This window comes from Dipodomys ordii, unplaced genomic scaffold (genome assembly GCF_000151885.1).
Source record: "Dipodomys ordii isolate 6190 unplaced genomic scaffold, Dord_2.0 Scaffold134, whole genome shotgun sequence".
NCBI lineage: Eukaryota > Metazoa > Chordata > Mammalia > Rodentia > Heteromyidae > Dipodomys > Dipodomys ordii.
Window position 1 is genome coordinate 389,641 of NW_012267350.1, and position 16,120 is coordinate 405,760.

The 16,120-nt window shown below is 39.3% G+C and overlaps 1 protein-coding gene across 1 annotated transcript in view; it reads left to right on the plus strand.

Moving 5' to 3' along the window:
- Positions 1-16,120, plus strand: part of Slc9a7 (solute carrier family 9, subfamily A (NHE7, cation proton antiporter 7), member 7) — a 158,138-nt gene that overhangs the window by 84,029 nt on the left and 57,989 nt on the right. The window contains exons 4-7 of the mRNA XM_013030839.1: positions 375-451; positions 3,933-4,045; positions 13,501-13,606; positions 14,739-14,856. Coding sequence (XP_012886293.1) covers positions 375-451; positions 3,933-4,045; positions 13,501-13,606; positions 14,739-14,856 — 414 coding nt within the window. The remainder of the gene's footprint in view (positions 1-374; positions 452-3,932; positions 4,046-13,500; positions 13,607-14,738; positions 14,857-16,120) is intronic.

The following is a 16,120-nucleotide window of genomic DNA, read 5'->3' on the forward strand; positions in this document are numbered from 1 at the left end:
CCACCTTCCCAGCCCTCAATATATTTAATATAGTTAACCGGAGTAATTTTGTCTGAAAATTTACTAAGCCCTTGCTCACTTGCTCAGTGATTGACAGTGCAGAGAATATTTTAAAACCATGATGTTTACAGCATTATTCAGGAGTCACTTCAGATATTACTTGTGGTAATAGAAACACTAGGTAGAGTTTCAAGGATTTTTTGGTATGGTGTTAAGGATACAACTTGGGACCTTGTGCATGCTAAGCAAGTACTTTACCACTTGAACTATGACCCCAGCTGGGCTTTCAGGTTTTAGAAACTCATAAAGTTCTTCTTATGCTAACTGTGAAAATCACAATATAATTGCTGTGTGTTTTGTTTTGTCTTATTCAGAGACATTTTTTCAGAAATCTTGGCTCTATTCTGGCCTATGCCTTTTTGGGAACTGCAGTTTCCTGCTTCATTATTGGGTAAGTGAATCTTGGTCATACAAGTCAATTAACTCAATTTCCGAAAGAGATGAGATCTGTGTGATTACCCACAGTCTGGTGTCCAGATGTTGTGTGCCAGTACTGGAGATGTTAGACACATGTGGCTTTTTTGATTACAATTAAGATTAACTAAAATGAAATAAAATAGCTCCTAGTTCCCAGATGTTGATTTCTAGTGTCATTCTCCAATAAAAAGAGTGAGAGCCCCTTGTAGAAATGGTATATTCCAGAGCTGGGACAGGAAATGTTTATGTAGATGGGGCATCTTGTGACTCAGGAAAAAAAAATCAAGTACTTAGAAGACATTCAGACAAGTGGAAGGATGTAGGGCTTTTCAAAGGGACAGTAGAGGCAACTTAAAGGCCCCCCATAATGGCCAGGGCCCCACCCTGGCTAAACAACAAATAAATCAATTTCTAGTAGACCATCACCCAAACTATAAAAGAAATACCCTTGAGACCACACTGATATAGTTAAATGTTCAGATGAATAAATTAGTGGAGGAGAAGAGACAGGTGTCCTGTGCTACTTTCCAAATGTAGGCTTTTAAAAGAAAGATACATTCCTTTCAAGGACATAGAATGTAGTCCCCCTATTCCAGCCTCTCACAGAACTTAGTTTTGAGTTCATAGTTATTTCTCCAAAGAGTATAGAGGAAGTGTAGTTTCTAAATGGAGAAAGCTGAGCCAGGTGATCAACATCAGTGGAGATGAACCATGTACTGGTTTTTTGAGAGGGTGATACTAGGCTTTGAACTCAGGGCCTTATGCTTACTAGGTAGGTGCTCTTATCACTGAGTGATGCTTCCAGCTCATTTTGCTGGTTATTTTTTAGATAGAATCTCACTTCCCTGTGTACATGCTGTGGCCATGATCCACCTATGTTAGACTTCTTTCCTACTTACCTAGGGTAACAGACATGCTACTTTGTTCAGATAGCCATTGAGAAGGGGTCTCTCAAACTTTTCTGCCAGGCTAGCCTCATACCACGATCTTCCCAATCTCAGCCTCTCAAGTAGCTAGGGTTATAGTAATACTAGTTTGGCTAATATGTGCTCGCAATATTTGTGATGAGAAGGGCACTTTATCTTTCTTGTCTTCTACCCCAGAACATCACCTCAGTAACCATTAGAAAAAAAAAAGCAAGAAAACTTCACCTTAAAGTCATTCTACAAAATATCTAACCGGTACTACTCAAAATTGCCAACGTTGTTAAAAACAAGCAATGTCTGAGAAACTGTTATAATCAAGAGAAGATTAAATTTAGAGATTAGGTAACTAAAAGTCAGGTTATAGCCTAGATGGCATCCTGAAATAGAAAAGAGCATTAAGTAAAACTAAGGAAATAATGAAAATCATAAGTTAATTTTAATTTTTTTGTAGTACTGAGTTTTGAACTCAAGACTTTATGCTGGCTAGTCAGAATCACTCTACCAATTGAGCCATTCCTGCAGCTCTTTTTGCTTTAGTTATTTTTCAGATACAGTCTCATACTTTTTGCTTAGGCTAGCCTGGACCATGATCCTCCTCTTTTTCTCTCCCATGTAGCTAGGAAAACAGGCAAGTGCCAACATATTTGGCTTATTTGTTGAGATAAGGATCACGTTAACTTTTTGCTTGGGTTGACCTCTAACTACATCCTCCTGATCTATGCCGTTTGAGTAGCTTGGATTAAAGACCATGAGCTATCATGCCCATCCCAGAACTTTTATTAAAAAATATTAGAGATTAAGAACAAGAGATTTTTATTTATTTATTTTAAGGGCTTTTATTTTATTTTTTAAAAGGAGAGGTACAGAGTGTATTGTTTACAAGGTGACATGTCTCTGAAGAGCAACAGTCTGCCCAGCATATATTAGTGGCAAGGGGAGGCAAGATGGGGAAAGTCCACCAGAGAAGTCTGTTGCCCAGGTCTTAGATTGTTCTGAAAAGAAATGTAGGGGAAGGTCTAGTTTCTGGAAATGTTTGAAAGATAGGTGAAAGAAGCCTTTGAGGAGCAACAAAGAGCAAATCAAATCAGTTACTACGAAGTTGCTATGGACTGAAATTAGACTTGTTAAGTGTCTGGAAGAGTGCCTAGCTCACATGAGGCAAGCATTCAATTCTAGCCAGTTTTCTTCATAAGGATTCTATTCTGCAGATCCTTCTTGGATTCCTAGCTTAGCCAATCTACTGGTGTCAGCATCTAGGATATAAAGGTACCCAGTGAATGGTCAGTCCTTCCTCATTACAAATCTCAAATTATCAAGGCTTGGCTGGTGGGTACAATAAGTAAACCCCACAGTTGTTTTTACTTTCCTAACGTCTACAGCTGATGTTACCACTGCTATTGCCAACACACACACACACACACACACACACACACACACACACACACACACACACGTAACATGTGCTAGTATTTTTTGATGTTACCACTGCTATTGCCAACACACACACACACACACACACACACACAGACACACACACACACACACACACACACTTGTAACATGTGCTAGTCCTTTATTTTTTAGCATCCCTCACTGTTCACATTTTCTAAGCTGTCATGTAGGAAATATGTCTAGGCTGAGCTGAAAAATTGACCTTAGCCGGGTGCCGGCTCATGTCTATAATCCTAGCTACTCAGGAGGCTGAGATCAGAGGTTTGAGGCTCAAAGCCAGCCCAGGCAGGAAAGTCTATGGGATGCTCATCTCCATTTAACCACCAGAAAACTGGAAGTGAAGCTATGGCTCAAAGTGGTAGAGTGTTAGCTTTGAGCAAAAGTGAGCTCAGGGACAGCGTCAAGGCCCCAACTTCAAGCCCCAGGACTGACAAAAAAGATAAACTTGGTACTTTTTGTTGTACTAGGTTATATTATACATAACACAGAAAGGGCTGTTGTGGGGTGTGTGCCCTGTTCTGCCTGCACTCCAGGCAAAGCAATTGTCCATATTGGTTGATGGGACTCAGAAGTTTCAACAGGACGTTTACAGAGGTTTGCCTCTTCTCACTCCATTACTATCATTCTGGGTAGAGAAGGTGATAAACAATAGGTCAGTTACTAGGATGTTTGTGACTAACCCATTCATTTCTCTCCAGTTTCTTCCCACCCACTATCCCTGTGATTTGAAATATACTATTCTTGTCTGTGTTTTCTAGCAATTTCTTACCTATAATTTTGAGGTCTATATTTCCTATTTCTTCCTATTATCTAGTGGTTTAAGAGACCTTAATTTTGTTGCTGATCAAAGACTATACTTCTAGGCTGCTCTGGTTAGTGAGCACAGCTGTAAAACTGAGGTAGCTATGTGTTTCAGTATAATGGAGTTAGCTACAAGCCTTTACTTGGTACTAAAGTCCTACTTGCCTGTAGTCCTAGTAAGTGTCTAGCTATATCCACTGCCTATTACTTTTACAGATCTCCTGCTTGCATGCTTGCAAACAGTTCTCTTGACATTCTTCACCTTCTTTCTTACAGAAATCTCATGTATGGCGTGGTGAAGCTTATGAAGATTGTGGGCCAGCTCTCTGATAAATTTTACTACACAGATTGTCTCTTTTTTGGAGCAATTATCTCTGCAACTGACCCAGGTATTTGCATACTTAGCTCAAACATTATGGTTTTCTATTATTTAAATCTTACAGAGTTCAGAACAGTCATGAACTTTTTTTTGCAATAGGAAAAATGGAATACTGACTTAGACTTTTTATTAGTTTGTTATTGGGGTAAAAATTCAACGTAAGACAGATGCAGGTGGCTCATGCCTACAATCCTAGCTTCTGAGGAGATTGAGATCTGAGGATTGCAGTTCAGAGACAGTTTGTACAGAAAAATCTGCGAGACTCTTCTCTCCAATTTTCTACAAAGTAACTCAGAAGTGGAGACATGGTTCAAGTGGTAGAGCACTAGCCTTGAGCACAAAAGGTCAGGGACAAGCACCTAAATCTTCAGTTCAAACCCCAGGACCACCACAAAAATTCACAAGATAGAACTTACTATCTAATTATTTATTTCTAAAATATTTTTATTTTTATTATGGTGAAGTACAGAGGTGTTACAGTTTCATAAATTACCTCTTCCTTCGCTCTTCCCCCGCTTTTCCCTCTGCTCCACCCACAGATTGTATAGTTCATTTTCAACAGTGTCCACTGAGTACTATTGCTGCATTTGTTCACCCTTTGTCCCTCCATTTCTGTGCCTCTCCTTACTCTCCCAAAGAGAAATAAATGAACAAGCAAGACAAACCAAAGAAAAATCTCTCCTCTTTCCATTTCCTGGAGTTCATTTTGATAAATATTATTTTATATGATCAGAGGCAGAGAGACATTAATCTCACTGTGTGTGGATGCCTAGAGTCCTGTATAATTTATCATATCCCAGTGTACTTTAGATCTGATTTCTGCATATGAGAGAAAACATGTGTTGTTTCTCTGAGCATGGCTTAACATGATTTTTTCTAGGTCCATCCATTTCCCTGCAAATGACAATATTATTCTTTCTAATGGCTGTGCAAAATTCCATTGTGTACAGCTACCACATTTTTTATACACTTATCATCTATTGTAGGGCATCTTGGCTGTTTCCATAACTTGGCTATTATGCATCTTAATTATTTCTAAAGTATACAGTTCACTAGAGTTTTTTTCACATCATTGGGCAACCAAAGCTTTAGTACTTCAGCATGTTATACAACCATGCCCCCTAAAAAACAGATCCCCTTTTATCTTCCTTCCATCCCCTAGCAGTCACCATTCTCTTTCTGTCCCTATGAACTTGACTACTATACATACCTCAGGTTTGTAAAATCATACTGTACTTGTCTATTTATTTATTTTTGCAGATACTGAGATTTGAACTCAGCCTCATGTTCTCATTTTGCTTTCCTGCTCAGGACTGGTGCTATGCCACTTGAGCCACAACTCTACTTTGGTGGAGAATTGGAGATAAGAATCTCAGACTTGGGGCTGGGAAGTTGGCTCAGTGGCTTATGCTTGCCTTGCATGCCTGAGGCACTGGGTTCGATTCCTCAGCACCACATAAGCAAAAAGAAAAAAGCTGGAAGTGGTGCTGTGGCTCAAGTGGTAGAGCGCTAGCCTTGAGCTGAAAAACTGAGGGATAGCACCCAGAGTTCAGGCCCCATTACCGGACCCCGCCCGCCCCCAAAAAAAGAATCTCAGACTTTCCAGCCTGGGCTGGATTCGAATCACAGTGATCAGATTTCAGCCTCTACCTTCTATCTATGTTTAGCTCCCCTCACCCCCGCCACCCGTGTTTTAGAATGACTAATTTGGATCTAAGTTTTACCCTTAGATTGTCTTCTTTCTCAGTATTGTGTGCTTTGGAGATACCTATCATTTGCTTTAAGTAATACTATATCTTAGTGGAAACATAAATGAATACTTGTAGAGAATGCAGTTGAATTTGTAAACCCCTTTTTTTGTAATATTCCTGTGTAGTTTCCAATTGTGATATAGTTTTCTAGTCTTAAATCTCTTTATATTATAAGTAATGAATATGTGATTTAAAAGTGTACAATAGGATATGTTATATGCAAAAGCTATACTACTTTTCTGCAAGGGACCTGAGCATCTATGAGGCAAAGAGGATCCTAAAAGGCTGACTGTTCATCTTGGGAAAGAACATATGGAGAAAGGACTAGTCCTTCCTGACTGTGGAGAGGGAAAGGACTTTACAATGGCTTCAATGCTCAGTAACAATGATATATTATACAATGTATTGTTGTTTAGTATACAGTTGTCTAATGGTGATAGTTTTATTTCACTTAGCATCCTGTCTAGAAGGTTTGTCCACATTGTTATATCTAGCAACATTTTCTTTCTTTTCAGGCTGAATGATACTGTCATGTGGATGGAAAACATTTTGCTTACTGATCTATTCATCAGTGGAAACTCATACAATGATATAATGATACATTGTATAATAAATAGTACAATGCATCATTGTATATTATTTCAGTATGATATATTGATATGTTATTAATAATGATGTATTATGTCAATGGTATTATTTACAATGATAATCTTAAAAGTTATCAGCATTTTCCACTTGACCATGCCTTTTGGGGATCCTCTGGATTCATGTTATCTCATAGATCTTCTGTAAGATAGAATGTTCTATAATCTTCTCAATCCATTTTGGCAACAACTAGTCGTAGGTTATTTTTTTTTTAAATTTTTTTCTGTCTTGGGGCTTGAAGTCAGAGTTTGGATACTGTTCCTGAGCTCTTTTGCTGAAGGCTAAGGCTCTACCACTATCAGCAGCTCTGCTTCTGGTTTTCTGGTGGTTAAGTGGAGAAAAGAGTCTCAAGGACTTTCCTGCCCAGACTGTCTTTGAACCTCCATCTTCAGATCTCACCCTCCTAAGTATCTAGGGTTACAGGTGTGAGCCACCAGCGCTCAGTTCACAGGCTGCTACTGAATAGTTGAAATGTGATGGAAAGTTCTGATTTTTGGATTTCATTTAGTGTTAGGCAATTTTATTTGTGATTAATGGCTAAACATTGGACAACACAGCACTGGGGGAACAGTTGTATGGTCCTGAAGAATCTCAATGTTCCAAAAATGACTTTTCTTACTGTATATTGTCTCACAAACACCCCCAGTAAATTAGTATGGAGGTGTGGCCTAACCAGGTTAGGCACCCTGGTTCATGAAAGTAAAGATAGAATGTGGAGTTGTGGGCCTCAGGTTAAGTAACTAGCTCTTCTAGTCAATGAACAGGTAGCCCAGGCCCTCCTCTCCTTCCATCAGTTTTCTCCAGTGGGTATAATGGTCCCTGCTTCCTAGGGCTATTGTGACAATCAAATGCCATACTACATGTAAAGCCTTGGGCATGGCATCTGATAATTATGTTGGCCTCTGTGTCCATCTGATGCAGGCAAATTGTTTTTGTTTTACTGTGTTTCTTTAAAAGATAAATAACTGATCCTCACTACCCAAGCATGTTTCTAAACAGAACCCTGAAAAGCAGCTTTGTGATTTTAATACTGTTCTGTCTGTGACTGTCTCCATGTGAAAGTCTGTTGAGAAATAGACCCTTCATAGGTGTGAGAAAGGTATTTAACTGCCTGAAAAATCTGCTATGTTTTCAATAGCTTCATTATTTAGCTTCTTATTAGTAGTAAAGGGAGGTTCATGTGACAAAGATTACTGATACTCTTTCTGAGCTATTAGTTGCTTCATTTAGTTCGATACAAAGGCTTATTTCTTCCACATTGTCTATGTAATTGTTTACTTCCCTTTATTGGGTCTATCCTATGGGAGAAAATAATGGAAGGCATTAGATGCTGTATCATTTTTATTTAGCTTGTAGAGTTTGACACAGCAGTTTTTTGTATAAATGAAGGTTCCAGAAAATTGAACGTTTTAACTTATTAGCCATTAGGACATTAACTTTAACTGCTTTTAAAATGGAAATCTTTCTGAAGTGTAAAATGTATTTTGTTAAATTTAAAGTGTTTTACTAGCCTTCTAAAAATTTTTTTGTTTGAAAACTTGGGCCATAAAATAGATTAAAATTCAGTGCAGAATTCGAGAATCATGGTGAACCAAGCCCATTCTGCCTGCAGCAAAGTATGCCAATCTCTGAACAAGTTTTACAGAAGCAAAGATTGTATTTACCAGACAGCTGAGTGTGGAGGTGGGAGACTGAGGTCTCAATCTACCTCTCTCAGCATAGAGTTTGGAACTATTTATGAGATTTAGAAAAGCGGGGTGATTTAAGCTATGGAATTCGGTGATTGGAGGTATTAATGGGTCTTCGAATGCAGGTCAGTCTTCATGACTATTTGGGGTATATGTTCAGAAAATGGTGGCATTATCAAGGAAATACAAATCAAAACTTCATGGAGATTTTACCTTACCTCAGTCAGAATGGATATCATCAAGGAAAATAAGCAACAGCTAATGTTTGTAAGGGAAAATGAACCCTTAAACACTGTTGGTGGAAAAAATAAAAATAAAAGCCAGGTACTGGTGGCTTACACCTATAATCTTAGCTTCTCAGAAAGCTGAGATCTGAGGATCACGATTCAAAGCCAGCTCAGGCAGGGAAGTCTGTAAGACTCTTATCTTCAGTTAAGTTCCCAAAAAGGGGGGGAAAAAACTGGAAGTGAAGTTTTAGCTCAAGTGGTAGAGGTCTAGCTTTGAGCAAAAAAGCTTAGAACAGTACCCAGGTCCTGAATTCAAGCTGCAGGACCAGCATGCATGCACACACACACACACACACACACACACACACACACACACACAATTCAAGCTGCAGGACCAGCACGCGTGTGCGCGCGCGCGCGCGTGCGCGCACACACACACACACACACACAGTTAAAATATACCTACTATACCATCCTGCCATGCTAGGCCTGGAGGTATATTGAAAGGATAGTAAGTTGATGTACAGTTGAGATACTTGCACATCTATGTTTATTGCAATGGACAAATGTCTGCTGTGCCAACCTATGATAGATGTATGATAGGAGTGACAAGTGAAACTTCTCTTTAGTTCAGCCACTGACTTTTGCTGTAGTACAGAGTAGTCCTTCAGACTAGACCCCTAAATTGGGAGAAATAATAATACTACCCTCCTTATAGGCTTTCCTGCAGACTAATGAGATTGTAATATAGCATAGTTTCTGCTTCATGGTAAGTCCTCAGTAGTTGGTACTGTTATTATCATTGGTAATTTTCTCTGACACCTGGGTTGAAAACAAGACAAATTTTGTCCACAAAGTGGTAAACTACTAAAGTTTTTTTAAAATATCAAAAGCCACAAATATTATTCATGTAACAAAGAATCCAAAAATAACTTTTTTCTTTTTTCTTTTTTATTACTATTATTGTGAAAATACCATACAGAAGGGTTACAATTACATGGTCAATATAGTGAGTACATTTCTTATCAAGCATTGTTGCCTACTCCTTTGTTTTCCCCATACCATCCCTTCCCCTCTCCACCCCCCACCTCCACACCCCCCTACCACCCCCCCACCCCCAACCCACCAAAGTTATAAAGTTTGTTTTTCTACATGTACATCTCATTGTTGGACCAATTACAACAGAAAATAACTTTTTAAAAGCCTCATTTCTAAAGATTTTTCCTGTTGTACAATGTGCTAAATTGTATTTGAAAGATACTGTGTTATGAAAATGGCTTGTCCTTAAAGAACTATAGCTGATAGGCATGAACCTTGCTGATGTTGGGTTATATCATGATATAGAAAACATTTTTCAACTTTGTTTTCAGGGGTTTGATTTTTTGGACAGGCCCGAGGCTTAAACTCTGGGCCACGGTGCTGTCCCTGAGCTCTTTTTGCTCAAGGCTAGTGCTTTACCACTTGAACCACATTGCCACTTCTGGCTTTTTCTGTGATTTAATTGGAGATAAGAATTTCACAGACTTTTGTGCCCAGGCTGGCTTCGAACCATGATCCTCAGATTTCAGCCTGTTGAGTAGTTAGGATTATAGGCATGAGCCTCTGGTGCCCTGTTTCAAATCTATTTTTTGAAGATTCTCAATAAATGTATTACACTTTTGAAAGGGAAGTCATGTTGGAGGCAGTGTCATTTTGAAATCTCTCTTAATTTCTAGCAAATTTAGAGAGACAGGACAGGAAAAGAAGAAAACACAGACTTAAAACAATCTTATAGAGTATCTCAGTACAGCTTGGGACTTAGGAATAAGAAGAGTGGCTGTGTAGGGAATAAGAAAGGGCTAGTGATCATTTTAACCATTTGACTGTTGGGAGCTCAGAAATTCCCCACCAATCTTTACTGTTTAAAGGAACAGTCTCTACTGGGAGTAAAGAATTGTGGGCCTGTCTGGTTACAATTAAAACTGGAAAGCACTTTCCATGCTCAAATTTATGGGTGAATGCAAAGGAGACTAGAGGTGGTTAGAGTCCACTGGAATGATCTGGGTCCTCAGGGCTCTTAGAAATATCCAATAAAAATCTCTCTGGTCAGAGTCATACTCTAAAGAGGAATTGTTCAGACCAAAAACTTGATTGATGTCATTAAAAGGAGAAAAACAAATTACAGTATATACTAATGGAGGAGGGGCCCTGGGAGTCAGTAGTTCCCAGAAACTACTGGGAAGGAGCCCATATTTTTAATTGTTCCACTTAAAACCAGAAGAGGGAGCCCTAGAGCCACAAAACTAGGAAATCCCCCCTCCCCTTAGAGAGGGGTTACAGTTACATGAGCAAGGTAATGAGTACATTTCTTATCAAGCATTGGGAGGGAAGGGATGGTAGGGGAAAAACAAAGGAAATCCCTTTTGAACCGTCTTCTACTCCTCACCTTAAATATAAGTAACAGAAATAGATTGAGATAAAACTTCATGTAAACGTATTGTAGGAGAAAAATGAAGCAAACTCCAAAGAAAACTAAAACAAATGTAAGTTATGAAAGAACCACATGCATTATGGTTAGAAAATTCAGAAATGGGACAAGTGAACAATAGGCTATTGTGAGCAAAGAGCTGAGAGAAGGGAATGGAGACAGATATAATTAACCCCTTTTCCTTAAAAAGGGCAAACATAACTGATAGCATACAAGGAATGTGTATTTGGACAATTAAACTAAAGAAAGGCAAATAAATAGCAACTGAAATCCAGATGTAGCTGTAAATAGTAACTGTGAAATCCAGATGTGGTACCTTTTGAGGAAGTGGTTTGAGATTGGGATGGGCATACATGGCGGGGGGAGGGAGGGTCCCTTGGGGACATTGGATAATTCTTAAACTAGGTGATGGTAACATGATTGACTGGTTTATAAATAATGTTGAGTGCTGGTGGCTCATGCTTACATCCAAGCTACTCAGGAGACTGAGTTCTGAGGATTGGGGTTTGAAACCTGGCTGGGCAGAAAAAGCCCATGAGATTCTTATCTCCAATTAACCACTCAAAGGCCAGAAGTGGAAGAATAGTTCAGTGATCAAGTACTAGCCTTGAGTAGAAAAGCTAAGGGAAAGTGCACTGGCCCTGAGTCAAGCCCCAATACTGACTGGCGCTTGAGTGTGCATACACACACACACACACACACGCACACGCACACACACACACACACACACACCCCAAAACCATCTCACTTAACTAAGCTTTAATTTTGTTTGATTCTCTTATTATATCAGTTAGCTGTGCTTTTGGCTACAAATATAACAGAAAAGCCTAAATAATACCTGCTTAAACCAATAGATACTTATCTTGGTTCCCATTTGTGGGTTGGTGCCAGAGTTTTCATTGCAATCAGGCATCTGAGTATGCTCTACCACACTACCTTTGGGTTTCAAAGCATGTCATTTGTCCCAAGCTTCCTGCATATGCTGGCCACTCTACAATCTTTTGCATAGGCAGAGATGACATTCTTTTCAAGGGGACCTGGGAATGTGAGTTTGTAGGGGTTGTTTGTTTGTTTTTATGCCAGTACTAGGATTTGGACTCATGCTCTATGACTTGAGCCATGTTTCCACTTATGGCTTTTTTACTGATTATTTGGAGGGAAGACTCACACATTTGTCTGCCTGAGGTGGTTTTGAACCATAATCCTTAGATCTCAGCTTCCTGAATAGCTACGATTACAGGCGTGAGCCACTATGCCCAGCTGGTAGCTTGAGTTTGTAACTCTTATTCTAAGAGTAGAAGTCACCAAGAGAGAAAGTGATTGGTTGGGTGTGAATGACAAGACAGAAAGCTCCCCCATATGTACATTCTATATCATCCATTCTCTAGTGGTGGTAATACTGCATGTTCCCCCTCAAGGCAACTTATAGCAAAGACTGTTTTTTTTAAAATTGTGATTAAATGAGGTGTTGCTACTAGCATCTGGTGATTGGGGCCAGGGATGCTGCTAGTATCCTGTGATGTGCAAGCTAACCCCTCATATCAAAGATTATCTGGCCCCAAATGTCAATAAAGCTGAAGTATCATAGTATGATCTAGAAGTCAAGGATCAAGGGATATATAAGGTCAAAACCAATTTAAGAAACACAGCAATGCATTATTGGTCTCTTTTGGGTCCCCCAAACCTTTTTAGAGGGTATATCAAGGCAAAATCAATTTTAAAAAAAACAGCAATGTAGTGTTGGTCACTGTCAGCCTCATCTTAGATATACAGTGGAGTTTTTGGGAGGCCAAATGACATGTCATGTTGCTCACATCCAGAAACATACATGAGAAGCATCTGTCTTCCACTTATATGTATATTTTAAGGAGATTGCAAAAAAAAGCAAAAAAGTGTCTCTCCTTCAATTTTTTGTTTTAGAAAATATAACTACTTCTTATTTAAAATGTCATGTTAACATGTAATGATTATTGAATCATGAGTAAATATTTAAATTAGTTAAATCAATAAATATTTAATATTTACTGTTTTGTTCAATACAGTAAATATCAGTAGTGGATAGCCCACAAAACTAGGGCTGTTTGGGGGGAAGCACAACAATTATTAAGAATGTAAAGGAATCCTGAAGTCCAAAGTTTGCAAATTGCTGATTTAGAGAACAGCCAATTTTTAAATACCTCACAAATATGAACACTCTGAGAAGTGTAATTATGTCCCTGCATGGTGCTTCACACTTGTAATCCCAGAACTCAGGAGGTTGAGCCAGGAAGATGCAAAGTTCTAGGCCAGCCAGGGATTCATACCAAGTCCCAGGCCACCATGGACTACATAGTGAGAACATGACTCAAAAAAAACCAATTACATACAGTCTGTCACTGATGAAGATTTCCATTATTTCTCACACCTTGTGTCTGAGCCTGTGCTGGATTCTGGGAGAAGAGTGCTCAGTAGAAACCCAAATCACATGAATGGTGATTTGTTTTTACATGTCTGTACTGTCTTCTCCAAGTAGAAAGCCATGTAGGTGCATTCGACTGCATCCAACCTCATGTCAGTTGGGAAGTTTGTCAATTCCTTTTTGACAGACACAAACAGCCCATCTTTGACTCCATTGCTGGCTCCCTTGCTGTCTGCTTATGATAGGTAGAAACCCAAATTAATTTCTCTGTTCTGCATCCGCTTTTCAGTGACTGTGTTGGCGATATTTAATGAATTGCACGCTGACGTGGATTTGTATGCACTTCTGTTTGGAGAGAGCGTCCTAAACGATGCTGTTGCCATTGTACTGTCATCGTAAGTAGCTGGAGTAGAGAGACTTTGGGCTCCTGCATGCTTTGGGCCAAGTGTGGAGGGCTGCCCTGAAAGTGTTTGATATTGAATTGGGCCCTATTCTAAATGAGACTTAATGGCCTTAGTGATAAAGTCATGCTGCTTTTATCTGCTTAGCAGCAATCAGAAGAAGGCTGACACCAGCCCAACACAGAGGCTACCGATTAAATACAATGACTTTGCCCTGAGTAGAGTTTGTTAGAGGATAGATTATCTAGATTTATGTTCGGTTATAGCATTCCTCTGTTATCCATCAGTGGATGCCTAAAATCACAGAGAGTACTGAACATTATGTATACTGTGGGTTTTCCTATACATACATATATATGACACAGTAAAGAGATTAACAACTGATAATACAATTAAAATTGTTAGAAAAAATTTTATATATCACATATACAAAAAGTTATGCCAATGTGCCAATATGCCAATATACCAAGATTTTCTCTCCCGTCTTCTTCCCATCCCATTCACTCCTTGCCTTTTTCCTTTCATTTTCTCTTTTCCTTTCCTTTCCTCTCTCTCTCTATACATATATGTGTGTGTAAAGCATCTGTATGTATGTATTACATATGTATATCTTAATGTGTGTGTATATATATACATATATATACACACACATCTTATTGTACTTTTACCCTTTCATTTTCACTCAAAAGAAAAGAACTTTATGGCTTCTCTTTGGCATATTTGATTTCCAGCATCACTATTCCTTCTCTTTGGGTCATTATTAACTAAAATGAAGGTTATTTGAACACAGGCACCTCAATTTGTTAATCTCAATAGCCATTAAAGGGCAAGTAGTAAATACAGCCTGGATACACCGAACACAGAATTGTTTGAGTTCTGGGTAGGATGAAGCCAGGTGGTTTGACATTTTATCACGTTCCTTAGGATAGCACACAATTTAAAACTTATAAGTTGTTTATTTCTGGAATTTTCCATGTGATTTTTTAACTCTTGGGTAAATGAAACTGAAAATTGAAATTATGGATAAGAGACTACTGTACTCTGATATTAAACCAGTACAGTCTTTTTTAACTCTTTCTCTCTCTCTCTCCCTCCCTTCCTCCTCCCCATCCTCTGTCAATTTCAGGTCTATAGTTGCCTACCAGCCAGCAGGGTTGAATACTCATGCCTTTGATGCTGCTGCCTTTTTTAAGTCAGTTGGCATTTTTCTTGGTATATTTAGTGGCTCTTTTACCATGGGAGCTGTAACTGGTGTTGTGACAGCTCTAATATCCTTTTTGGTAGTTGCTGCTGCTACCTGGATATATAGATATATAGATATAGATAATATATATATGAACATGACCTTGTACAAAAAGGAAGTTCTCAGAGTTCCCTTTCATCTTAGAATATTAAATAGATTGTTTTCCACCCTGACGTGATGCTCTGTGAAAGTCCCATTGGTGAGGTACAGTGGTTGGGCCTGTAGCTAAGTCACAGCAAAAGACTGAGAATATAACTAGACTCCACTTGGTTTGCAGCTTTGCCTTTGCTCTCCTCCCTTATGAACCAGTTGGAGCCTTGGTTTTAAGGGAATGAATATAGCTGACAAACTTGGAGGAGACTAGGTATCCGGTACTTGAGCTGCTGCTGCTGCTGCTGTCTGCTCTGCTGGGCCATTTGAGTGTTCATGTGGCCATAACAAGCTGGAGACTATTCATGGGAATGCCTGCACAGTGGCCTTCTACAAGCAAAGAGTACTATAATCTTTAGCGTAAAACAATCAGCTGGGCACTGGTGGCTCATGCCTGTAATCCCAGAAATTGAGGAGGTTGAGATCAACCCTGGACAGGAAAGCCCATGAGACTCATCGCCAATTAAGAATCAAAAAGCCAGAAGTGAGCCGGGTGCCAGTGGCTCACACCTGTAATCATAGCTACTCAGGAGGCTGAGATCTGAGGATCAAGGTTAAAAGCCAGCCTAGGAAGGAAAGTCCTTGAGACTCTAATCTTCAATAAACCACCAGAAAACTGGAAGTGGCACTGTGGCTCAAGTGGTAGAACACTAGCCTTGAGCTGAAATGCTGAGGGACAGCACCCAGGCCCAGAGTTCAAGACCCACAACCAACAAAAAAAAAGCCAGAAGTGGAGCTGTGGCTCAAGTGGTATAGTGCTAGCTTTAAGCAAAAAATCTTAGGGACAGTGCTTAGTCTCTTAAACTCAAACCACAGGATTGGCTAAAAAAATTTTTTTAACCAAAAACAATTGGGTGCTGATAGCTTATACTTGTAATCTTAGCTACTCAGGAGGCTAACATCTGAGGATCAAAGTTTGTAGCCAGCCAGGGAAGACAAATCCTCAAGAGACTTATCTCGTATTTATTTATTTTCTTTGGATCCGGTTGTGGGTCCTGAACTCTGGGCCTGGGCGCTGTCCCTCAGCTCTTCAGCTCAAGGCTAGTGCTCTACCACTTGAGCCACAGCGCCACTTCCAGCTTTTTTTTAGGAATCGAACCCAGGGCCTCATGTAT